The sequence below is a fragment of the Prunus mume genome, linkage group LG6 (genome assembly GCF_029339155.1).
Source record: "Prunus mume cultivar Tortuosa linkage group LG6, ASM2933915v1, whole genome shotgun sequence".
NCBI lineage: Eukaryota > Viridiplantae > Streptophyta > Magnoliopsida > Rosales > Rosaceae > Prunus > Prunus mume.
In genome coordinates, this window is record NC_142703.1 from 14,639,883 (window position 1) to 14,664,051 (window position 24,169).

General features: G+C 39.1%; 6 protein-coding genes and 1 pseudogene across 7 annotated transcripts; 5 read left to right on the forward strand and 2 right to left on the reverse strand.

Annotated features, from left to right (window-relative positions):
* Window positions 1–32: 32 nt before the first annotated feature.
* Window positions 33–2,061, forward strand: LOC103335237 (uncharacterized). The gene is made up of 2 exons (XM_089055078.1): window positions 33–328; window positions 426–2,061. The coding sequence occupies exons 1-2, from the start codon at window positions 33–35 to the stop codon at window positions 2,059–2,061; spliced, it is 1,932 nt and encodes a 643-aa protein (XP_088911204.1).
* A 993-nt stretch (window positions 2,062–3,054) lies between these two features.
* LOC103335235 (uncharacterized) lies at window positions 3,055–5,147 on the forward strand. The gene has a single exon (XM_008238245.2). The coding sequence runs from the start codon at window positions 3,219–3,221 to the stop codon at window positions 5,142–5,144; it is 1,926 nt and encodes a 641-aa protein (XP_008236467.2). The 5' UTR covers window positions 3,055–3,218; the 3' UTR covers window positions 5,145–5,147.
* Window positions 5,148–8,124: 2,977 nt separating this feature from the next.
* LOC103335189 (Protein phosphatase 2C family protein) lies at window positions 8,125–10,930 on the forward strand. The gene is made up of 4 exons (XM_008238196.3): window positions 8,125–8,598; window positions 8,788–9,161; window positions 9,781–10,017; window positions 10,293–10,930. The coding sequence occupies exons 1-4, from the start codon at window positions 8,331–8,333 to the stop codon at window positions 10,557–10,559; spliced, it is 1,146 nt and encodes a 381-aa protein (XP_008236418.2). The 5' UTR covers window positions 8,125–8,330; the 3' UTR covers window positions 10,560–10,930.
* A 556-nt stretch (window positions 10,931–11,486) lies between these two features.
* LOC103335234 (uncharacterized) lies at window positions 11,487–14,581 on the forward strand. Its single transcript, XM_016794950.2, has 2 exons — window positions 11,487–13,760; window positions 13,864–14,581. The coding sequence occupies exons 1-2, from the start codon at window positions 11,567–11,569 to the stop codon at window positions 14,217–14,219; spliced, it is 2,550 nt and encodes an 849-aa protein (XP_016650436.2). The 5' UTR covers window positions 11,487–11,566; the 3' UTR covers window positions 14,220–14,581.
* Window positions 14,582–14,907: 326 nt separating this feature from the next.
* Window positions 14,908–16,713, forward strand: SSN2 (zinc finger SWIM domain protein). The gene is given in 6 exon segments (XM_008238195.3): window positions 14,908–15,149; window positions 15,327–15,348; window positions 15,442–15,512; window positions 15,515–15,546; window positions 15,913–16,020; window positions 16,115–16,713. Coding segments are annotated over 6 exon segments (396 nt in total). The 5' UTR covers window positions 14,908–15,088; the 3' UTR covers window positions 16,217–16,713.
* An 812-nt stretch (window positions 16,714–17,525) lies between these two features.
* LOC103335185 ((S)-8-oxocitronellyl enol synthase CYC2-like) lies at window positions 17,526–19,183 on the reverse strand. The gene is made up of 2 exons (XM_089053897.1): window positions 18,972–19,183; window positions 17,526–18,860 (listed from the first exon to the last, which is right to left on the reverse strand). The coding sequence occupies exons 1-2, from the start codon at window positions 19,008–19,010 to the stop codon at window positions 17,718–17,720; spliced, it is 1,182 nt and encodes a 393-aa protein (XP_088910023.1). The 5' UTR covers window positions 19,011–19,183; the 3' UTR covers window positions 17,526–17,717.
* A 1,864-nt stretch (window positions 19,184–21,047) lies between these two features.
* Window positions 21,048–22,698, reverse strand: LOC148916214 ((S)-8-oxocitronellyl enol synthase ISY1 pseudogene; annotated as a pseudogene). Its single transcript, XR_016127720.1, has 2 exons — window positions 22,426–22,698; window positions 21,048–22,331 (listed from the first exon to the last, which is right to left on the reverse strand). The product of XR_016127720.1 is annotated as a (S)-8-oxocitronellyl enol synthase ISY1 pseudogene (transcript).
* Between the last annotated feature and the right edge of the window lie 1,471 nt (window positions 22,699–24,169).

Sequence of the window (24,169 nt, forward strand, 5' to 3'; positions counted from 1 at the left end):
CAGTACTCGCTATACCACCCTAAACCCTAAGCATGGTTCCTTCAGTATGTCTTCGTGGCCCACCGGAGCTCCAACTTTACCACCCCACGACCACCATCAAAATCTGTCAAGGCCAGTCTTCTTCTTCAAACCCCTGCCTTGAATTCTTCAAGGCCACCACATACTCTGATAAACCCCAACAAAACCCTCCCGTGTATCAGCAGCAGAAGGATCTGACAGAATATGAAGCAGAGGCATGGAAGCATGACCCTCTCACAACTCTCAAGCTCATATTTTGCCTGAGAATGGTGGGGAGGCCCGACAAAGAAGCCTTTTACAAATCCCTCTTGTGGATCCACAAAAACCACCCTCTAACCTTGGCTTTGAATCTCAAGGCTTTTTGCGCAATTGGGTTGGTTCAAAGATCTATTGGAAATTCTCTATAGGGTTTTGCAGAAATCCATAGATGAAGCCAAGGAAAAGGAGGAGGAGGAGAGCCAGAAAGAGTATTGGAAGAAACGTACGAATTATTGTCAGAAACCTAGTAAAAGGAATTATTGGTCTGACTCCGAGGAATGCGAAAGCGATGAGGAGGAAGATGACGAAAGCAATGAGGAGGAGGACAGCGATGAGGAAGAAGACGATGAAAGCAATGAGGAGGAAGACGAAGGAGAGAAGGAAGAGAGCAAAACAGTCACAGATGTCACAGATGTTCACATTGCCAGGGCTAAAAGTGCGGTTGATAGGTATCAAAACGATTTAGAATATCGATACTTGCACGATCGTGTATCCGAGGTGTTTGTGGAAATGCTGACATCGGATTTATTGTCTTTGAAGTGCTGTGAGATTGAAAAGATCAGCTCTATTTCCAAATTCTGTCCTTCTATTGATTCGTCTTACGACAGAGAAACTTTGATATGTGAAAACATAGCAAGGAGAATGTTTCCACGACATAATTTTGGAGAGTACAAAGATGTTGAAGAAGCTCATTATGCTTATAGGGTTCGTGATCGATTGAGGAAACAAGTACTTAGCCCCCTGCGCAAGGCATTGGAGTGCTTACCGGATGTGCAACAGAACAACCAGTCATCATTGTTCAAGAAATGCAAGGAGCTGATTGCTTTGGAAATCTACGGCAAGATCATTGGTTGTGGTGATGGTGGAGACCGCGATGAAAGCAAATTGAAATTCAAGTGTTACATGAAGCTCGTGAACATGCTATTACCAAAGAAATATATTTTCAACATGTGCTTTGGTGATGGGCTAAAGCTTCCTCACCATGTGGTTGCCTCATTGGAGAAGGATCAGTGCGGTGCTGATGAGATTGCCGAGGTTCAATGGCGGAGACTAGTCCAACAGTTGTGGAACAAAAGGAAGCTCAGGAATTGTATTGCAGTGTGTGATGTCCCGGAGAGCAGGAGAGGGTCATTGAAGGAGATGGTTTGCATTTCAATGGGGTTGTTGGCTTCGGACCTCAGTGAAAAACCATGGCAAGGTTATGTTTTCCCATTCAGCGATTTCCCAAGGCTGCACAAAATCAAAGGAGACAATCTCAAGTCCAGATGTGAGTTCATGAGGAACATAGTGTGTGCTGAGAAGGTGGATTTTTCAAAGATTTACAATGGAGTTCTGCATATCGCCACGACGGAGAAGCTGAGCAATGCCAAGATGCCTAAAAGCATTTTTGTGTTCACATACAGGGAATTTGACAAGGCCTCTAAGAATGATTGGGTCCTGGATTATAGGGAGGCTGTGAAGAATTACAGTAAGAGAGGGTATGCATATGTGCCACGGTTGGTGTTTTGGAATTTGAAAGGCTCAATTGCTGAGCCTGAGGTCATTGGTAGCCATGTTGTAAAGAATCACAATGCAGGGATGATCATCACTGGGTTTTCCAACACTCTGCTCAGTCTTTTCTGCAACGGAGAATCGAATCCGGGAACATATGCAGCTCGGGTTGCTCAAGGACATGTTGATGGGATTGATCTTGTGTCGCTCCAGAGGTTTGCTCCAAAGGTTGAGGATGTAATGGAATGGGCACTTTCAAATGAAGAGTTGACGAGCCTCTTTATATTTGACTGATGTAAATATGATCAACATATTGTAATAAGTTTTGTTCGATCATAATATGAATCTTTTCTTTGGGTTTTGTTTTCAATTTTAACCAAGGATGACATGTACAGATACAGACTTGGTTGATTTTCTGTACCATTAGCTAGCTAACATCTTTCAATACATTTTAATGGTCATTATATTCTGAAATGTGGATTTATATCAGGCATATAATTGATAATGGAAAACAAATTCCACAATGATATGAACTTTTCATCTAAATCTAATTACTTAGGTCTCGTTTGATAACCATTTCAATTTTAGTTTTTAGTTTTCATTTTTTCAATCTCATCCTCACTCATTCTCACTCTCATTTTCATCTATACTCTAGCACAAAAAATGAAAACTAAAAACTAAAATGAAAACAGTTATCAAATGAGCCCTTAAGTTTTTGGGTTCGATTTAGTATGTATATCTCTCTTCATGACTGATAAGTTGAATTTGGCTCTTCAAAACATTTATTTTACTTTGGAAAAACAAAACTTACCTTTGAAAATATTGAAAAATACATTTTTTCTTTCCGTATAATAAATACATAGACACTTTTCATATGTTTTCATATTTTTCATAATATTGCATTAATTGAATTGAAAAGTCAGTTGGAGCAAAAATTATTCAAGTAGCAAATAAACCTTTTCAAATTACCACATAGGTCAACAAACTTTAATTTGCTACTACTTTTGGAGACGCTCTTAGTTTGAATTTAATTAACATGTATACTCATGACCTATCTCGTCCAATCTTATGATTATCATTAAATGGCTTAATTAGAAATTATTTAATTGTTTATGTTATTTAAATGGCTTTACTGTTTCAAAATTGGCACTAGAATGGAAAACAAACCAAAATATAACGAAAGAAATCTTTGACTTGCAACAATTTTAGTGTATTAATTGCAGTAAAAAAATTAACAAATTAATTTCGGTAAAATAAATTACAAATTAGCTTGGATAAATTGAAAAAAACAACAGATGTTGATGGCCAAGCTCGGTTATGTTATCATAACATACAATATACTTGATGACCAAGTAATTTCATCCTAAAAATAAGCCACAAATCTTTCTAAAACCAGAACCCATCGATCCAATCCGACTGTCTAGTCGTTCTACCCACCCTAGACACTAATCATGGTTCCTCCAGCTTGTCTTCTGGGCCCACCGGAGCTCCACCTTGACCACCCCATTTCCACCATCATCAAACCCCATGAAGAAAACCCCCCACTGGTTAAAGGCCGGTCTTTTTCTTCAAACCCACCCTTAAACCCCTGCCTTGACTTCTTCTTCAAGGCCACCATATACTCTGGTAAATCCCGAGAAAACCCTGATGAAGCAAAGGCATGGGACCATGATCCTCTCACAACTCTCAAGCTCATATTTTGCCTGAGAATGGCGGGGAGGCCCAACAAAGAAGCCTTTTACAAATCCCTCGTGTGGCTCCACAAAAACCACCCTCTAACCTTGGCCTTGAATCTCAAGGTTTTTGTGGAATTGGGTTGGTTCAAAGATCTATTGGAGATTCTTTATAGGGTTTTGCAGATACCCATAGATGAAGCAAAAAAGGAGGAGGAAGAGAGACAAAAACTTAGGAATAGCTATTGCTATTGGCCCCGCTATTGGTGCATAGATGAAGCAAAGGAAAAGGAGGCGAAAGAGAAGGAAGAGATCAAACCAGTCACAGATGTCAGAGAAGTTCGCATTGCAAGAGCGAAGAGCGCCGTTGATAGGTACCAAAACGACCCAGAATATCGGTTGTTGCACGATATTGTATCCGAGGTGTTTGTGGAAATACTGACATCAGATTTATTGTCTTTGGAGTCCGGTGAGATTGAAAAAATCAGCTCTGTTGCCAAATTATGTCCTTCGATTGATTCGTCTTACGACAGAGAAACTTTGATCTGTGAAAACATAGCAAAGAGAATGTTTCCACGCCATAATTTTGAAGAGTACAAAGATGTTGAAGAAGCTCATTATTCTTATAGGGTTCGTGATCGATTGAGGAAACAAGTACTTAGCCCCCTGCGCAAGGCATTGGAGTGCTCAACGGCTGCGAAACAGAACAACGAGTCATCATCATCATTCAAGAACCGCAAGGCGCTGATTGCTTTGGAAATCTACAGGAAGATCATTGGTTGTGGTGTTGGTGGAGGCTATGATGAAAGCAAATTGTCATTCGACATTTGCATGAAGCTTGTGGACATGCTATTACGAAAGAAAACTATTTTCAACATGTGCTTTGGTGACCAGCTAAATCTTCCTCACCAGGTGGTGGCCTCATTGGAGAAGGAACGTGGCGGCTGCGATGATGAGATTGCAGAGCTTCAATGGCGGAGATTAGTCCACGAGTTGCAGAACACAGGGAAGCTCAGGAATTGTATTGCAGTGTGTGATCTCCCGGAGAGCAAGAGAGGGACATTGAAGGAGATGGTTTGCATTTCAATGGGGTTGTTGGTTTCGGAGCTCAGCGAAAAACCATGGCAAGGTTCTGTTTTCTCGTTCAGCGATTTCCCAAGGCTGCACAAAATTGAAGGAGACAATCTTAAGTCCAAATGTGAGTTCATGAGACAGATAGAGTGTGCTGAGCAGGTGGATTTTTCAAAGATTTTCAATCAAGTTCTACAGATTGCCATCGCTGAGGGTAATGCCAAGGTTCCTAGAAGGATTTTTGTGTTCACATACAGGGATTTTGAGAAGGCCTCTAAGAACAATTGGGTGCGGGATTTCAAGGAGGCCTTGGATAATTACAGAAAGAGAGGGTATTTTAATGTGCCACATTTGATGTTCTGGAATCTTAATAACCCAATTGCTGAGCCTGAGGAGATTGGTAGGCCTGTGAAGAATCACAATGTAGGGACTAAACTCACTGGGTTTTCCAACAATCTGCTCAGTCTTTTCTTCAAAGGCGAGATTGATTCGAGAACATATGCAGGTCAGGTACATGGTGCTTTTGGTGGGATTGATGTACTGTCAGGGCTGAGGCTTGTTCCAAAGGGTGAGGATGTGATGAAATGGGCAGTTTCAACTGAAGAGTTGACGAGCCTCTTTGTATTCGATTGATGTAAATACGATCCACGTAATAAGTTTTGTTCAATCATAGTATGAAACTGTTCTTTTGGGATTTCGTTTTCAATTCTAACCAAGCATGACATGTACAGATAGAGACTTCAGTTAATTTTCTGTGCATGGTTTGCCATTAGTCCCACAAGAAATATCACAGAAAATATTCAAACACCAAGAAGAAATTAGTTGCTGAATTCATATGGGTTTTAATCCGGGAACCTGCAGAATATATACATATATATAATATGATATATCTGTGGATGTGATGAAATGATTTGCTCGGGTTCATGCTGTTTTTGAGATTGATTTGCTGTCAGAGCTGAGGTTTGCACCAAAGGCTTGAGGATGTGATGAAATGGACAGTTTCAACTGTAGAGTTGACCAGCCTTTGTGTATTGAACAATAGCCTGAAAACAGAAGCGCAATGCTTGGGTATTAATGGGAACAAATCTTTAATAGAAGCGGATTTACCTGTGTGTCATTTGCTCCAACTAAAAAACAAAAACAAAAAATGGGACGTGTGGGCGCGCCGACCTGGGCGGGTTCTTTTTTTGTTTAGTTTAATACTCGAAGGGGAAGTCGACGGGACAAAAAGGGTGAATATTTTTTTTTTTGGGGTCCGAAAAGGGAGGGTTTAGTGGAGGGCAAAACCGTCACTTCACTATTCCTAAGCTACAGTCTACGAACAGTATCTTCTTATCAGCTTTAGTATATATATAATATAATTTGCAATTAATTAATTAATATCTTGTCCTTAATTAAAGTAATTATTTAATTAGTATTCCATTATTTTCATTATTTTAGCTAAGGAGGTGATTTAAGAAGTTTATTGTGGATACTCTTAGGCCAATAAAACATTAATTTAAAAACAACAACGGGCCCATTCAAGTAATAATAAAGTAAGATATAGCTCACTTGCTGGATGGGTTTTGGGTGTGAAATGGCTAAATTTGAGGATTTATCCCACTATTTGAGATGGCCTTAAATTTTTGAGTTCAACTTGGTACTTACTTGACGTAGTTAGTATGCGATTAACTACTTATATTATCTTAAATTTCGTCTCAACTCGATCTTCGTCGTCATTTGTTTAAGCATTTGGAAGTCGCTAATCATCAAGTTTGTTCATCAAATTTCACAGCAATAGGGTTATTGATCCTACTAATCCCATGAATAAAGACTTCATATATTCTAGCGTAGACGACTGTGTGCATACAATTCATCACCCTACCGTTAAGGAGCTTAATTGGCTCTCAATTTAGTTCAACCCAACACGCACATTCATCAGACTTAGTCAAGGAATTCGATTCAACTTGATTACAATTTTGTACAAAGCTTCGTTTTAGTTAATTTTCCAAGCAACCTTTTCAATGAACTTAACCATTGAAAATTAATCTTGAGAGGTACAAAACCACTGCCATTTTCCTTTTCCTAGATTTGGCGAGTGATTGTGCCTATAGAACAAATCCCACTGATATTTATATTGTCACTGTCACACCAACACGTCGTGTTATCTACTCATTATATCTAGATAATGAAATTTCAACACCATGTGAGATAGTGTGAACAAGGTCACCGTCACACTTCACATCGCACCCAATAAATTTTTTTCTTCTTATATTTCTTGTGCATCTAAACCTTTTTTTTCCAACAAGTTTGGCTTTTACAAAAGGTGAGGGCCAATAGGCTGTTGTGCATGCTACAGTACAAGGTGCCACTGATTGTGGTTAGCCTACCATTTGAATGTTAAGTCTGGTCTAATTCACCTTAGTTATTTTTTTTGGGTAACAATCTCAAAAGTTTGGTACCAAAACAATAAGATTATTGTTAGAAGAAAGATATATGTGCCAGTTAAAAGATAATAAAGATTTAGTAAAAGTTACAGCTGGACGCTTCACCTGAATTTGGTTTTCAAATTAATTACAACTGGACGTTTGGTTTCAATTCAAGGACAGTTTGCAGTTAAAAAGAATTTTATATTTTATCTGAACATAACATTACCAGAAAAAAAAAAACTTTTGTATTAAGCTCTCAAATTATTTAACAGAATAGAAAGCAGAATCTAAAATACTATTTAAATAAAGAAACTAACTTAGTCGCATCAATTTAATCGAAATAAGTTGTAGTTCGACTCAAATAGATGCAATGTAGATATATATATTTGTGATGAGTTTAATATCTTATTGCGTAACTTTAATTGGAGACGTGTGTTGGAAAAAATATTCTATCATTTGTCCAAAAAATTTAAAGTCAATTCCATTCTTCTCCATTTTAAAGCATATTGAGTTGCTTCAACGTGTAGGTTGATATACATATACTTTAAGTTCATTAAAATTATAATAAGCAGCATCAAGAACAAGGAATCTAACACGCACAAAAAAGTATTTTTTAAATAAATTATATTGAGGCGGTAAACGTAATTTACCTCCTTTTTAATTATATATTCTGATTGAGGTAAATATAAATTGTTAAAGGTAAAAAGTTAGGGAATAAAGATAAGTGGCCCCAAGTCATGCATCAAGTTACCCTTTTTATTTTTATTTTTTGTCAAAAAGTTGCCCTTTTTATTTAAGTGACTTAAAATGTCACAATCATAATTTTCTTACTCATCATTGTAAATGAATCCCAAAAAATTTGTGCAAAAGAAACAAAATCAAATACCAAATAAAAAAAAGCAAAGAACATACACGAGTATTCTCGAGATTCATTTACTAGTAAAAGAGCGAGTATGAAACGAACTGTAAATCAAAACGTGTTAATTTGCTATTGTACATTATAAAAACATTTGAATCTAACTAATACGTGTGACTCGCGTGTAATTGTAAATGTTAGTTTTTTTACCACGCAATGAGTAGTAAATGACAGAGTAAAATATGAGATTTTATTTTGACCGAAAAATAAGGAAAAAGAAAAAGCACTTTCATTTTTCTGACGCGGTGGAGGGGAGTGTATAAAAGGAAGGATTCGTCGAAGCATACGCTGGTTCATATTCACTAGTCTCTGCTTTCCCTCTTCACGCGTCTTCCCCACGACTTTGTCTCTGCCTCTACGATCATCTCTCTCTCAATCTCAATCTCTCTTTCTCTCTGTATTTTCTGTCGCCGAACCACCAAATTTTACACGAAAAACGACTACAGGAAAAATCCAAAACGCAGAACCCACAATCAGAGACGGGAGTGAAACACAATGCTGCGCTTGTGCTACAGGCCGCTTGAGCGCTGCTTCGGATTGCGATGTGGTGCTGGAGGAGGTGGCGATGGGCTTTGGCACATGGACTTGAAGCCCCACGCCTCCGGTGACTACTCGATCGCTGTGGTTCAGGCCAATTCGAATTTGGAAGATCAGGGTCAGGTCTTCACCTCTCCCTCTGCGACCTATGTTGGTGTTTATGACGGCCATGGCGGCCCTGAAGCTTCTAGATTCGTCAACAACCACCTCTTTCCTTATTTACACAGTATGTCTCACTCTTCTTTCTTATTCGATTTAATTTTGTATTGGGGTTTAAGCAAAAATACTTGAATTTGAATATTTTGAATTGGGTTTAAGGGCATATATAAGAAAATTGGATTTAGGAGTAGTGAAAGGACTTGAATTTGATTGCTTTTGTGGTTAGAGATTCTGAGATTTTATGTGGGTTTTGTAGAATTTGCCACGGAGCAAGGTGGGTTGTCGCCGGATGTGATTAAGAAGGCGTTCAGCGCCACTGAGGATGAGTTTTTGCGTCTGGTGAAGCGATCTTTGCCAGTGATGCCGCAAATTGCTTCGGTAGGGTCGTGTTGCCTTGTGGGTGCGATATCGGATGATGTTTTGTATGTGGCCAATCTCGGGGACTCCAGAGCAGTCCTTGGCCGGAGAGTTTCGGAGAGTAAGAGGAGTGCGGTGGTGGCAGAACGCTTGTCCACTGATCACAATGTAGGAGATGAGCAGGTCAGGAAGGAGGTCGAAGCACTCCATCCAGATGATGCGCATGTGGTGGTGTATACTCGTGGGGTTTGGAGAATAAAGGGCATAATTCAGGTACATCCGGATTCTTTTCATGAAACAATTCGTTCGTTGTTTGTTGCTGCCTAAAGTATGAGTTCTTATGAGGTGACTTGCACGTTGGCAATCCTAGGAGTAAGCAGTATGGTTTTAGATGATCCGTTTTTTATGTATGTGCTGTATAATTTTGTCAGGCTTAGAATCAAGACTCTTGTTTTAAGTCATTGGTTTTTTCATTGATCAACATTTTTGTGCAAGATATATGAATTCGAGGCATTATCTGTTTCCCATGTCTTTATTCAGAAAAACTTATTGAACTTGTTCCTTGTATTCTTAGTTGTCTAAAGAGAGTTGTATGTTCCAGGACTCTTATGCCCCACCTCCTGATCCAGCATCTCATGCAGATTAGTTAGAAGTGTTTGTTTTCCATGCATGAGATGTACACGAGACCCCCAGAAACCTAGGAATGAAGCTTATGTAACTATCATGCAACTTTGTTGAGCTTGTGAATATTTGGTTTCTTATTTCAAGTGTAAAGTATTGCAGTTAAGTGTCTCTGTTTTGCTGTTTGTACCTCTAGAGATAGTATTAGATGAATTATATGTAATGGAGTATGTGGTCTAAAAGGTTTATTTTTTTATTTTTTTATTTTCAGGTGTCAAGATCTATTGGGGATGTTTATCTAAAGAAGCCTGAGTTCAACAGAGACCCAATATACCAGCAATTTCTGAATCCCGTTCCTATGAAGCGGCCAGTGATGACAGCAGAGCCGTCAATCATTACTAGGAACCTTAAGCCACAGGATTCATTTTTGATATTTGCATCAGATGGCCTCTGGGAACAGTTGAGTGATGAAGCAGCAGTAGAAATTGTTTTCAAAAACCCTAGAGCTGTAAGTTCCCATCCTTCACCTATTTTTTTACAGAAATATACCCAGAGGACCTTAGGTTATCACCTTGTTATTGTCATTATCTTTGTCAATTTGTTCGGTACTTGAGCATATGCACGTTTCCCTTCCATTTATTCGCTCTTTATTCTTTCCCCTTCTAATAGATTCAAATGTTTTAAAATAATAATAGCAGTAGGATTAAATTATTCAAATTTGTGTTTGAGTGTGTTCTGGACATCTCTGTGACAGAATTCCATTCGTTGGTTTAATATTTGCAGGGTATTGCAAAGAGATTAGTAAGGGCTGCTCTTCATGAGGCTGCAAAGAAGAGGGAGATGAGATATGATGACATAAAGAAAATTGAAAAGGGAGTAAGGCGTCACTTCCATGATGACATCACTGTTATTGTAGTCTATCTTGATCACCATAAAAGCTCCTCGAAGCATAAAATTAAGCACAGTATTCTTGGTTCTACCAGAGCACCTGTTGATATTTTCTCGGTTAGTGCAGATGATGCAGAACAGGGTCTGCATCACATCGTTTAGTGAACGAAAGAAAACCCTTGAATGGTTGATACCCTAGCATAGTGTAGTTCAGTAGTTGAAATAATCAAAAAACATGTGAATAAGGTTAGGTTTATTTGTTTTTTTTTTTTTGTGGATTGGTTGGGGTATATTAGATGAATTTTATAGCATAGGTATACAAGCACTTCTTAATGCAGACTGGGAGTAAATTTCTGCAACTGAAGGTCTTTTTTTTTTTTTTCCTTTTTTTTCCTCTTTTTTTTTTATTTTTTCACTTCATGTATTTTGGCTGGCTCAGACAGCCTGCAAACTCCAGAGAAGTTGTAGCACCAATTTTGTGATCTTCTTCCCCTCCCCCCAAAATATTCTAATGACAGGTTCTGTTCTATTGATTTCTCGTTGTGGTTTCTTCATGTTCATGGTTTCCATCATAAGCAACAAATTGGGTTTGATCAAACCGGCTGTTCTTTTCTTTTTCATTTTATTTTATTATTATTATTATTTTTACGAACATTTGGGAAAAGAAGTATTACTATACTAAGAGCTAATACAGTATATTTGTAGTTGGATTTTAAGTTAGTTAATGTGAATGGACAAAATATAATTCAGGGGGTTAAGTTCGATGGATAGTACCGCTTAAAATTCTTTAAGACAATGACTGATATAATTATTTAATTAAGAAAACGAACTAATTAAACGTCGGTCCACATTCTCATCTTCAGTCTAAACATCATACCATCCAGGACACGTTGGGTTCTTGTTCAACCAAGTCATTTTCTTTTTCACATTTTCGTGGAAGTTATGAAACACGATATATTATGTTGACCAGTATAGTCAAAGCATGTAGATTACTTCTTGGAGCAAGACTAGCAGACAGACCATTGACGTGGTCCTTGGAAAATAAGGCAATTTGAAACTTGTTGGAAAATGTTATGCAGGTTCTTACTTCCTGTCTGATATGAAATAAAACTGGCCAATTTGATTTCACATCTCAACCCATCTATCTCTCTCTAGTTACCCAATTCAAAATGGGGGTTTTGGTTTTGAGACTTATCTTAATATACTCATTCTTTAGCACACTAGTCTACTGTGGGAGCTCATTGCCAGGAAATGAGACAGATAGGTTGGCATTGCAAGCCATGAAAGCTCAAATACTGCAAGACCCCCATAGGGTCTTGAGCTCATGGAAAGACTCCATTCACTTTTGCCTATGGCAGGGTGTCAACTGCAGTCTACAGCATCATCAGAGGGTCATTCGGCTAGATCTACAGTCTCAAAATTTAGTGGGAACCATATCCCCACACATAGGCAATCTAAGCTTCTTAAGGGAACTACATCTCCAAAACAACAGCTTCAGTCATGAAATCCCTCCGGAAATCGGGCATTTACGCAGATTGCAGGTACTTCGTCTAGACCATAACTCACTTAGTGGCTCTCTTCCTGTCAATGTTTCTAATTGCCTCAGCCTCATCAATCTTAATGTTGGCTACAACAACTTGGTGGGTAAAATATCGCCAGAAATCAGCACCTTGTCGAAGCTTCAAAGCCTTGTTCTGCAAGCTAATAACTTAACAGGAGAAATCCCTCCTTCCCTTGGTAATCTTTCATATCTGATGATACTTGGTGCAAATGATAACAACTTGAAAGGAAGCATTCCAAGTTCTTTAGGTCAATTGAGAAATTTAACTAATATTTCATTGGCCTCAAATACGTTGTCTGGTAGTGTCCCTCCCTCCATCTACAACCTCTCTGCTCTCATTGCTTTTTCCTTGTCACAAAACCAAATTCAAGGGAGCATTCTCTCAGACTTAGGAAACACTCTTCCTAATCTCCAGTACTTTCACATTTATGGGAACCAGTTTACTGGGTCCATTCCTATGTCAATATCCAATGCCACAAGTCTAGTGGAATTGGATATTTCAGAGAACAAACTAACTGGGCAGGTGCCAAATTTGCAGAACCTGGTTAACTTAGAATTATTGAGCATGGGGAATAACAACTTCAAAGGCCATATCCCCAACGACATTGTGAAACTTTCAAGGCTTAGGAGATTGAGTCTTCAAAACAATGCATTATCAGGAGAACTTCCCACTAGCCTTGGTAGCTGTTTGAGCTTAGAAGTCCTACACTTGCAAGGCAACTTGTTCAAGGGGCCTATTCCTTCTTCTATGATTTCACTGAAACGGATTCGAGATTTGGATCTTTCTTGCAACAATCTGTGTGGTGAAATTCCACGAGTTTTACAGGGGTTTTCGTTCTTGAAAAATCTGAACCTATCTTACAATGAATTTCGGGGAGCTGTACCAGTTGAAGGTGTTTTTAACACTCTTAGTGCGACTTCAATTGTTGGAAACACCAGGCTCTGCGGCGGCATTGCTGAGCTTCAGCTGCCCAAATGCAAACATTTTAAGGAGTCCAAGGAGTCTAAGGAGTCCAAGGAGTCCAAGGAGTCCAAGGGTGGAGGATTGTCTCATAGCTTCATTTTAGTAATCTCTCTATCCGGGTTTCTAGGAATAGCTATGCTGCTGTCTCTTATATTTCTTCATCGGCTAAGAAAGAAGAAAAGCAAAGAAACTGAAATGACAAGTTTGGAAAACTCTATATTGCAATTGTCATACTCTGCTCTCCTAAAAGCAACTGATGGGTTCTCTTCCATTAATTTGATTGGTGTTGGAAGTTTTGGGTCTGTGTACAAAGGCCTACTTCTTGATGATGATAGAGCTCAGCTTGTTGCAGTGAAAGTGCTCAACCTGTTACGCCGGGGAGCTTCTAAGAGTTTCATAGCTGAATGTGAGGCCTTGAGAAATATCAGGCATCGAAATCTTGTCAAGATTTTAACTGTATGTTCGAGTGTTGATTTTCGTGGCAACGATTTCAAGGCCCTGGTTTACGAGTTCATGGACAATGGGAGCTTAGAGGAGTGGTTGCATCCAACTACTCCAACAGAGGAGGTAAGAGATGCACCTAAGAACTTAAATCTTGCTCAGAGGCTAGACATTGCCATTGATGTTGCTTGTGCTCTGGATTATCTTCATAACCATTGTGGAACACCAATAGTTCATTGCGATCTCAAGCCAAGCAATGTTCTTTTGGACGACGGATTGACCGGACATGTATCTGACTTCGGACTAGCAAGATTTCTCCCTAAAGAAACTAGTAACGTTTCTGCAAATCAAATAAGTTCCACTGGCATAAGAGGATCAGTTGGTTATGTAGCTCCAGGTAATGTTCACAGTTTCCTTCATCCTTTCTTATACAAATATAACGAGAAGAGAGTAATTTAATTCACATTTGTAGTGATAATTTGTGATGTTTTGAACTGTAGAGTATGGCATGGGAAGTAAGGTGACGACATATGGGGATGTCTACAGCTTTGGCATTCTCTTGCTAGAGATGTTTACAGGCAAGAGACCCACTGACCACATGTTTAGTGAAGGCTTGAACCTTCATAATTTTGTCAAGGTGGCTTTTCCTGAGAGAGTTACAGAAATTGCAGATCCACTACTTCTTCAAGGAGATCACACCGGAAGGAGAACCAATGACACTCAAAAAAAGCTGAAGTGCTTGTGTTCGATCTTTCAAATTGGAATTGCTTGTTCTGTTGAATCCCCAAGAGACCGAAAGGGTATTAGTCATGTTGCCTCTGAATTGCAATCCCTTAGGGACATTCTTCTTAGGTAGGCCTGTAAACTTTCCCTGCTCTCTTGTGAAGGCTTTAGAGGTTATCTAAATCTCATACATCAAGAAAAGAATCTATGGTGACAAATAGTGCTTTGACTTACAGAATGGTGATCTCATGTTCGAATCCATGTGTCACCTCGCTTGTATTTAAAAAGTAATAATCAATGGCAAAATTGTGTGAACAGTAAAAATTATTCACCACTGAGATACTTTGTGTGGAGTTCTGCCACATGTTGTGTTGTAGTTCTAATGAAAATCAATCACTATGGTGTGTACTTTTATTCACTCAAAATGGAATTTGGGTGTGCTCTTATTATGTAATTTCTAAGTCGTTTACAGAAATTTAAGAGCTCTCTTCTCTTGTTGTTATGTTATTCCTAAATTTTAGTCTGTTTTTTTAATATTTTCAAAATATCACTTTGTCATTTTTAATATTTGCTATAGTGTAAATACATATTAGTCATCTCAAGTTAGAATGTTTTTGACATCTTTAATTTAGACTATCGCTTATTTTCCGAAAAAAAAAAAAAAAAGTAGTTTACTAATTTTTCAAAACCCAAATAGCATCGCAACGACTCATGTCAAATTAAGCAAACATATTAGCTTTTTGAAATGTTTTTCTTCTTTTATTACAAAAATTCTAAATTAAAATTTTTCTAAATAAAAATAAAAATTACAACTAAACGGTCTCAATTCTCAAAATTTAGTGGAAAGGTTCATTCCCGTGAGAAAGATGCTTCATCTCTGCAGAAGCTATTGTCAAACAGCTTGGGAACCCAATCAGATTCTAGAATTGGAGCCCTGTTTATTGAATTTCCCCAAGCTCTATCATCAAACCCATCTTTTATAGGGCGTGGCAAAGTGAGAATATGAGTGCAAGTAGCTTGGTTGCAGAGGCAGTTTGGAAGGCCATTGAATCAACTGGTTCAGGTCCTTCCTCATTTCCTTCTTTTCTCTTCCTAATTTGTTTGTTTTTTGTTTTCTTGTTCTTCTTTTTTGTTTTTGAGTATTTCCCACTTAAAAGACATAACCTTTGCTTTCATTTTTTATAAATATAATGTCGGCATTGATGAGAAGGACCTAATTGAAATGGCTGAAATGGGACAGTGACCGATGATCAGCTCTCCATGTTAGTCGCATCTCATTTCAAATTCTTTGTTAAACCCTTATGAGAAAAGCTGAAAATTTTGTTCCAATAATGTCTGTTGCGGTCAAAATTCAGCTTGCATTTCTTGTTCGGTAAGAACTTGGAGAGGGCAACAAGGATAGTGGATCAAAGAGGTGTCAAGAGGTTTTGGGTGAGCCCAGTGGACGTTCCATCTTTCAGGTTTGACTTTTATTCATATCACTTTCTGGGTTTCAAATGAATTTAGTATTTCAGGTATGCACATTGAAGCAGTTTGGACAGAATTTTGAATGTAGATTACTTGAAATTTGAGCAACAAGTTTATCTTTATGGCTGGAACTGCCAAGAAATCTCTTGGAATTTGTTTAGTTGTTCAATGTTCATGTTCAGCCAAAAAGATAAGAAATTTGGTAACTCTTTTCAAAAATAAGAAATTTGGTAACTTATGCAAATCAATTCAGGGGAAAGAATCATGTTTGTTTGGGCCAAATAATTATAAATTTATGTTGACTTCTTAAGTAGAAAGAAAACTTAAATTCCAGTTCTCATTTTATGTTGTCTGGTTAGGTCGTAGGAGAATCCCGGAGGAAGGAGGAGTACTTCTGTTTTGCTGAGCACTATTGTGCTTGTTATTCATTCTTCTATGACATTGTAAACAGAGGAGAGCAGCTTTGTGTGAGATTCCTCAATTGCTTATCATTATTTAGTTCCCTGAAACTAAAGAAAATAACAAGTTTGTTCGTTTTTTACTTTGTTTCTTCTTGTCCAGTGTAAGCATCAACTAGCTGCAAGGCTTGCTGCATCATTGGGAGCATGCGTTGAAGTTAAGGTGTCTGATGAACAGTTGGCTGTACTGCTTTCTAAACTCTGACATACGTGGATGGCCGAAATTTAGACTTAGGAGTTGAAGAGTACCGCAAGAGCAGGTCACATGATCTGAATTTTAACATAATCAGTGGAAGAAATATAGAGGTAGTGCCTCCAATATAGGTTATGGAAATGTTGATGGCCTAGTTTCTAAACATTGCATGTATTCTGTGCTTGGAACTGCTACCAGCATGATCTGAAATCACCTCATTCTTCTTCTTATTGAAGCATTTACTTTATAAAACCACCTGTGCTAGAAAACAGTTGTCATGTTTCAGAAATGGCTCTTCCCTTTAATTATTTGTTTATGTCTTGTCTCCAGGAACTGCTCATGAGATGCAGGTGGTGATGATATTGTAGACAAGTTTGTAATTCAGACCCTCCATGTGGTTCTTTGGGGAAATCATATAGGATTTGCTAACCAGCTTTCACATCACATTTTCCATTTTGTTGTAGAAAAAATGGTTGATTGTTGAATCAGTAAAATCCCTATTTGCTGCTTTTGTGAATTGATCTTCCAGGTTGATAATTGATTGATTGTATATGTGAATCAGTAAAATCCCTATTTGCTGCTTTTGTGAAGTGATCTTCCAGGTTGATAATTGACAAATACATTTGGCCATAACAAAATCTTTGGATGGTAGAGATTTACAGTAGTGGATTTATATGGTTGGGTTAAACAGTTTTCTAGTCCAATAATTTATATCCTGATGCTTCAGTTGTGCTCAAGGTGACCAATTCAAATTTGTACTAATTTGGTCTTGATTTGTTGGATAACTGATGTAGGATATGGGTGAATTGAGTATTAGTTTAGTGGAAGCGAAAACAATGGAAAACAAAAAATAGAACGAATAAGGATAGGTCTGGAATCACTCTAGGGGTTTGGCTCCACACCAAGGAATCTCTGGAAAATAAACTTTTCTTAATATCTCAACAACTTAACTCCCTAATGAATTACATGAGAGGGGTATTTATAGCAAACTAAAACTCAGAGACAATGGAATTAAAAAAATCCCTTGCTAAAACAGAAATTCTAACCTAAATAAAATAGGGAACTTAGAAATCCTACTGAAACCTGGACAACTTAGAGAAAAAGTTAGAAACTAATTGCAGGAATCAAAATTTGCCAGATTTAAAGACCAAATTAAATAACTTCCTCTTTCATCTCTTTCTTTTGTAAACCCAAATGGGTTTGGCAAAGATGCCCTCATCAATAACCCCACAAATACATTTGGATTGTTTGTACTGATTTGTCCTTAAGTGATGCATCTAGCTGAATTACCAAAATAAAGGGACTTGAAATCATTGTAATGTAAGACCAAAATTCGTGGACTTAATTCATAATTCACACAAAATTACAAAGCCAATAAACCCTAACCACCAAGATTTTGTATTACAACCTTAACTAAACAATTATAACAGCAGCATAAGAAAACCAAACCAACAAGACAAAGGAACAAAAACAAGAAAAACAAAAAAAGAACTTGGGCACCACCACCACCACATCAAGGAACAAGTCTGTAAGATTTCATCTTATCAATCCAAGTTACAAATGATGTCCTTGAGTTCCTGAACCCCACAAAGCCATGATCTTTGCTCTTATTCATACTGTCCACACTTGACTCTACCCCAAATATGACATCCACAAACCACCAATTCCCAATCTCTTCCAATTTTGTAGGCACCAGACCATTCTCTCTCACAATCTCATCCCACACTGGCCCCTTATCTTTCATCATCTCCTCCATGCTTGGCCTCGATTCGCCCTCGTCATCATCATCAAAGTCCTCAAACTCCATGTCAAACTGGTCTGCCAAAACCCGCCACAAATTCTTCCACTTACACACATCCCCATTGCTGCAATTGAAAGCCTCATTCTTTGCATAAGGATCAACTGCTGCCCATATCTCATGCTCAGCAATCAGGTCAGCATCTGAGGCATCCCAGTACCCGTTCCACGCTCCTCTGCTCCCCGAAAACCTCAGTTTCTTCCCTATGTGCTTACAAATCGCAGCGTAAACACACAAACTCCCCACTATGTTCATCAAGCTATAAGGCGAAAACCCGAAAATCACACTAGGCCTGTGAACTGACCATGTTAACCCCTCCTTCTTCTTCACTTCCTCAAACAAAATGTCCTCCAATGTATAGTAAAAGTTGGGCACGTTGAGCCTTGGGAGGTCCTCATGAAACGGAGGCTCATGAGGCTCAAATTTTCCCCACATTTCAAATGGACCAATATAATGCTTGCGACCTGTTTGCAAGCATATGTGCTGCAAATTTGGTGCATTTGGGATCACAGCATCCAACAAGTTTCGAAACATGTTGCCATTGGCCTCGCAGTTCTCTGCTTCCGTGGGCTTGCTGGCCCAAGTGACGTAAAAGATGTGTGTGACATCGGTCAGTTGGGAGAGTTCAGAATGTGTTTGATGAGGGTCTGAGAGATCACATTGGATGTACTCGATGTGATGATCAGCGTTCCACTCCGGGCGGGCCCTGCGGGCAACCCCGTAGACCTTCCAGGGCCCACCGGGGGTGTCGGGGAGCGGCAGGATCTCAGCAAGGCTATTGCCCACTATCCCCGTGACCCCGGCCACCAGTGCCACGCTCTGGTACTTGGCTGGTGCATCGTTGGGATCAAACTTTTTCTGGTTGTTTATGGTTTTTGCAGGAGAATTGTTAGCAGATGATCATGGAGATTGGAACTCAAACAATTGAAGAAAAAAAAAATTTGATGGGTTTGTGGAGAAAGTGCTTACCTTTGCAGCTCCTTCGGCTCCTGCCCACCACCAGCTCATTGTTGGGCTGTTTTGGTTGCACCCAAATTGACCAAGTGTCTCAAAGTCTCAATGCTTCCAGTGTCTTCTACACTACTAGTTTCTGAGTTTATTATGTTGTTGGTTCATGGTCGGATTGTGTGTTGGTCTCTTATATTTGGGAGATGGGAAAATCTTATCCTTAATTGTTGGCTGGTGATTATCCTTTTTTTTCCAAATTTTGACCGGTGATTATCCTTTTTTACCTGCAATTCATGTCTGGTTTTGCTTTCGGTTTGGCATCGCCATTTGAATTTTTTGGACAATTGGTACGTTTTACATGCATGTGCATTTAATGTGATTTGTCGGTTATATGTCTGAGTCACAGTTGTAATAATGTGATAAACTCGTTAAGGAAACATTTTTGTTTGAGTTTTTATATTTAAACTCCGCATTTTATTTTATTTTTATCTCAATTCTTAAATCATTAAGCTTTAAGTTTTATTATTGTGTAAAAGGACAAAAAATGTCATCCAACTTAATACTTAACCCTAGTACATCTATACACACACATCATACACCCCACCACTCTTCATATTAAGTTTTACAAAAACACAAACTCTTCTACACCCTATTGCTAGATTACTCTTCTCTTTCAATCTAAGAAACATATTACACTCTCATCTTCTCTTTACAAATCCTAAATAAGACAATTCATAATCAATCAAACAAATCAAAATTAATAATAATAATAATCAAAATCAAAATTAATAATAATCAAAATCAAAATCAAAATTAAAGAAACAAAACTGGAGGGGAAAAAAAAGACCGTCACTGCGAAGCAAAAAAACAATGCCTGCCTAAGCCTTTGATTGATATGTAATCTGGAAATTGCCACATGGGTTTGCTTTGTTGAACAAGAAAATTAATAATAAAATAATGATGCTACACATTTGACAAAATTGTTTTTATCTCTTTTAAGTAATGTGATGTTGAGGTCAACTTAGATTGGTGATGGGCAAGATCGCGGGATGTAGAGTGTGAGGTTGATGAGTTTTTATTTATTTTTTCTGCTGAGTGTGTATTTAACGGTAGTTTGGAAAGATAGTGGAATTTTCTTATAAATGTGAAAATTTAAATTAGAATTTGGGGTGATCACTTAGAATATAGGGTGAACAAAGAGAAGTATCTTCTATGACATTGTAAACAGAGGAGAGCAGCTTTCTGTGAGATTCCTCTCTTATTTTTACTTTTTTTTTTTTTCCAGCATAAACATCAACTAGCTGCATCATTGGGAGCGTGCATTGAAGTTAAGGTGTCCGATGAAGAGTTGGCTCTACTGCTTTCCGAACTCCAACAAACATGGACAGTCGAAACGTAGCATTAGGAGTTGAAGATGCCGCAACGGCAGGTGACAATTGAACTGGTTTTACATGAACTGCAAGCATGATCTGAATTTTAACATTCTCAGTGGAAGAAATATAGAGGTGGTGCCTCCAATATAGGTTATGGAAATGTTGATGGACTAGTTTCTAAACGTTACATGAATTCTGTGCTTGGAACTGCTACCAGCATGATCTGAAATCGCCTCATTCTTCTTCTTATTGAAGCATTTACTTTATAAAACCTTCTCGGTTCGTTTGCATTTTGTGAATTCTCCAAGTTGCCTACTAGGCTGGCTACTAGGCATCTAGAAATAGTTCTTCCCTTTAATTGTTTATTTATGTCAGACAACAGCAACAAATGAAACTATGAAATAGCATTTCCACAAGTAGATTAGATCTTTCCTCGGGTTTAAAAACGGTTCTCTGGCATCTCTAATCGGAAATGTACTTTAACTACTTATTAGCCATAAGCATGGCAGCTAGTTCAAGTGCGATTGACGAAGGAACTAAAATTTGCATCCAAGAACTGCTCACGAGCTGCAGGTTGGTGATGATATTGTAGACAAGTTCAGGCTTCTAATTCAGACCATCCATGCGGTTCACCCTCCTGGTGTTTTGGGGCCATTATATAGGATTTGCTAAGCATCTTTCGCATCATATTTTCCATTTTCTTGAAGAAAAAAACTACACAAAATTACAAACCCAATAAACCATCATCACCAAGATTTGGTAATTACAATTACAAGTAAAAACTTACAACAGCATAAGAAAACCAAGCCAACAAGACTAAGGAACAAAAACAAGAAGAAAAAAACTTGGGCACCACCACATCAAGGAACAAGTCTGTAAGATTTCATCTTATCAATCCAAGTTACAAAAGATGTCTTTGAATTCCTGAACCCCACAAAGCCATGCCCTTTGCTCTTGTTCATAGTGTCCATAGTTGAATCAACCCCAAACATAGCATCCGCAAGCCACCAATTCCCAACATCTTCCAATTTTGTAGGCACCAGACCATTCTCTCTCACAATCTCATCCCACATTGGCCCCTTATCTTTCATCATCTCCCCCATGCTCGGCCTCGATCCTCCCTCGTCATCATCATCGAAGTCCTCAAACTCCATGTCAAACTGCTCTGCCAAAACCCCCAACAAATGCTTCCACTTATACACATCCCCATTGCTGCAATTGAAAGCCTCATTCTTGGCATAAGGATCAACTGCTGCTGCCCATATCTCATGCTCAGCAATCAGATCAGCATCCAAGGCATCCCAGTACCCGTTCCAAAATCCTCTGCTCCCAGGAAACGTCAGTTTCTTCTTCCCCTCTTGCTTACAAATCGCGGCGTAAACGCAAAAAGTCCCCACTATGTTCATCAAGCTATAAGGCGAAAACCCGAAAATCACAATAGGCCTGTGAACTGACCATGTCAACCACTCCTTCTTCTTCATTCCTCAAACAAAATGTCCTCCAATGTATGGTAAAAGTTGGGCACGTTGAGCCTTGGGAGGTCCTCATGAAACGGAGGCTCATGAGGCTCAAATTTTCCCCACATTTCAAATGGACCAATATAATGCTTGCGACCTGTTTGCAAGCATATGTGCTGCAAATTTGGTGCATTTGGGATCACAGCATCCAACAAGTTTCGAAACATGTTGCCATTGGCCTCGCAGTTCTCTGCTTCCGTGGGCTTGCTGGCCCAAGTGACGTAAAAGATGTGTGTGACATCGGTCAGTTGGGAGAGTTCAGAATGTGTTTGATGAGGGTCTGAGAGATCACATTGGATGTACTCGATGTGATGATCAGCGTTCCACTCCGGGCGGGCCCTGCGGGCAACCCCGTAGACCTTCCAGGGCCCACCGGGGGTGTCGGGGAGCGGCAGGATCTCGGCAAGGCTGTTGCCCACGATCCCCGTGACCCCGGCCACCAGTGCCACGCTCTGGTACTTGGGTGGTGCATCGTTGGGATCAAACGTTTTCTGGTTGGTGATTATTTGGGAGGGAAATGTTAGCATATGATCATGGATGAATTGAAGGAAAAAAAAATTGATGGGTTTGTGGAGAAAGTCCTACCTTTGCAGCTCCTATGGCTCCTGACTACCACCGGCTCATTGTTGTCCTGTCTTGGTTGCGCCCAAATTGACTAAAAGTCTCAAATTGCTTCCAGTGTCTTCTACACTACTAGTTTCTGAGTTTAGTACGTTGTTGGTCTCTCTCTTATATTTGGGAGATGGGAAAATATTTTCCTTCAATGTGTGGCTCATGATTATCCACATTTACTGCAATTCATGTCTGGTTTTGATTTTGGTTTTGCTGTTATGGCTTTCCTCACCCTCTAATGTGATTTGTCGGTCATGAGTCTGAGTCACAGTTGTAAAATGAGATTTTATAAACTCCTTCAAGAAACCTTTTGGTTATTTTTTTTTTTTTGGGGTCTGAAATTCATGTTGTATTCATAAAACCCCAAAACAGGGAATAGAAATACAAATAGAAGGCAAAAGCCACAAGGAGCCAGCAGAACACAAGAACAAACTAACAAAAGCAGGGTCAGACATAGGTAGATTCCACCGGAGCCTAGAACAACAGTCCCTACCCAGCAAACTAGCTACTAATAGGAATTAAAACCAAACTGCAGAAGCAACAAAAGGTGGACAAGGCAAACCATTAGAAGTTAACACCCCGACAAGAGACAATGGTGGTCTGTCGACCCAACTTTGCAATTCCATAGCTCTGTTACCTATCGATGCCACTGCATGAGCCGCACGATTTGCACTCTTAGGCACCCATGACCAAATCACCTCTTCGAAGCTCGAAACCACATCATGGATTTCGTCAATAAGAGGAAGGATAGCCCAGGAGTTGTTATCATGATTTCTAGTGATGCCATCTATTAACACCTTGCAATCTGTCTCCAAGATGACTTTCATAAAACCCGTCTTTAGCAAGATGTAAAGCACAAAGAGCTGCTGCCGCTTCTGCACTAAGAGATGAAACACATGAAAGTGGGGAGGCAAGACCACCACACCAATCCCCAGAGGAATTACGAGACACAATGCCAATGCTGCCCTTCATTGTGCCAAGAAGCCAAGAGTCATCCAAGTTGAATTTTACGTAGTTTGGGCCTGGTTTAGACCACCGGGTTCCTTGGACATGATGGACAGGAGAGAGGTTCCCTCTAGCATCAACCTTGGAGACAACCGCTAAGTATTCAGAGCAAGCATCTCTAGCATGGGTGATCACAAGCCTCGGATCAGGGCTAAACCCATTAAAAACGAAGTTGCACCTTGCCTTCCAGATTTCCCAACACAAGAACCTGAGAAAAGATAATAAAAATTTGCCTTCAGTTCTTGAGGTGCCAGGGATCGAAATAATGCCTTCAATCCATCTATCAAAAGTCGAGATCCTCCGGGGGGTCAACTTTGTAGGAGAGGTCTGAGCCAAACCACACAAGTTGAGTCCACGGGCAAAGATAAAGAATGTGCTCCACCAATTCTTCAAAACATTCGCAAATTGGGCAAGTGGGATCCGTTGCAATTTTTCTTTTAAAAAGAGCAAGTCTGGTTGATATGGATCCAAATAGAGCTCTCCAAAGGAAAAGTTTTATTTTTGGGAGAGTCTCCGCCTTCCATATTGGTTGCATCTTTAGTACAAATTCGCACATAATGGAGTTACATTCGTGACTAATCTATACACTAATGGAGAATAGTGAAAGCTTGAACTCAGATGCAGAACTAATTGTTTATCCACTTGAATTACAAACCTCTTACGACAATTGCATAATTAAATAGCTTACAAAAAAAAAAAATAGAGATTGTCA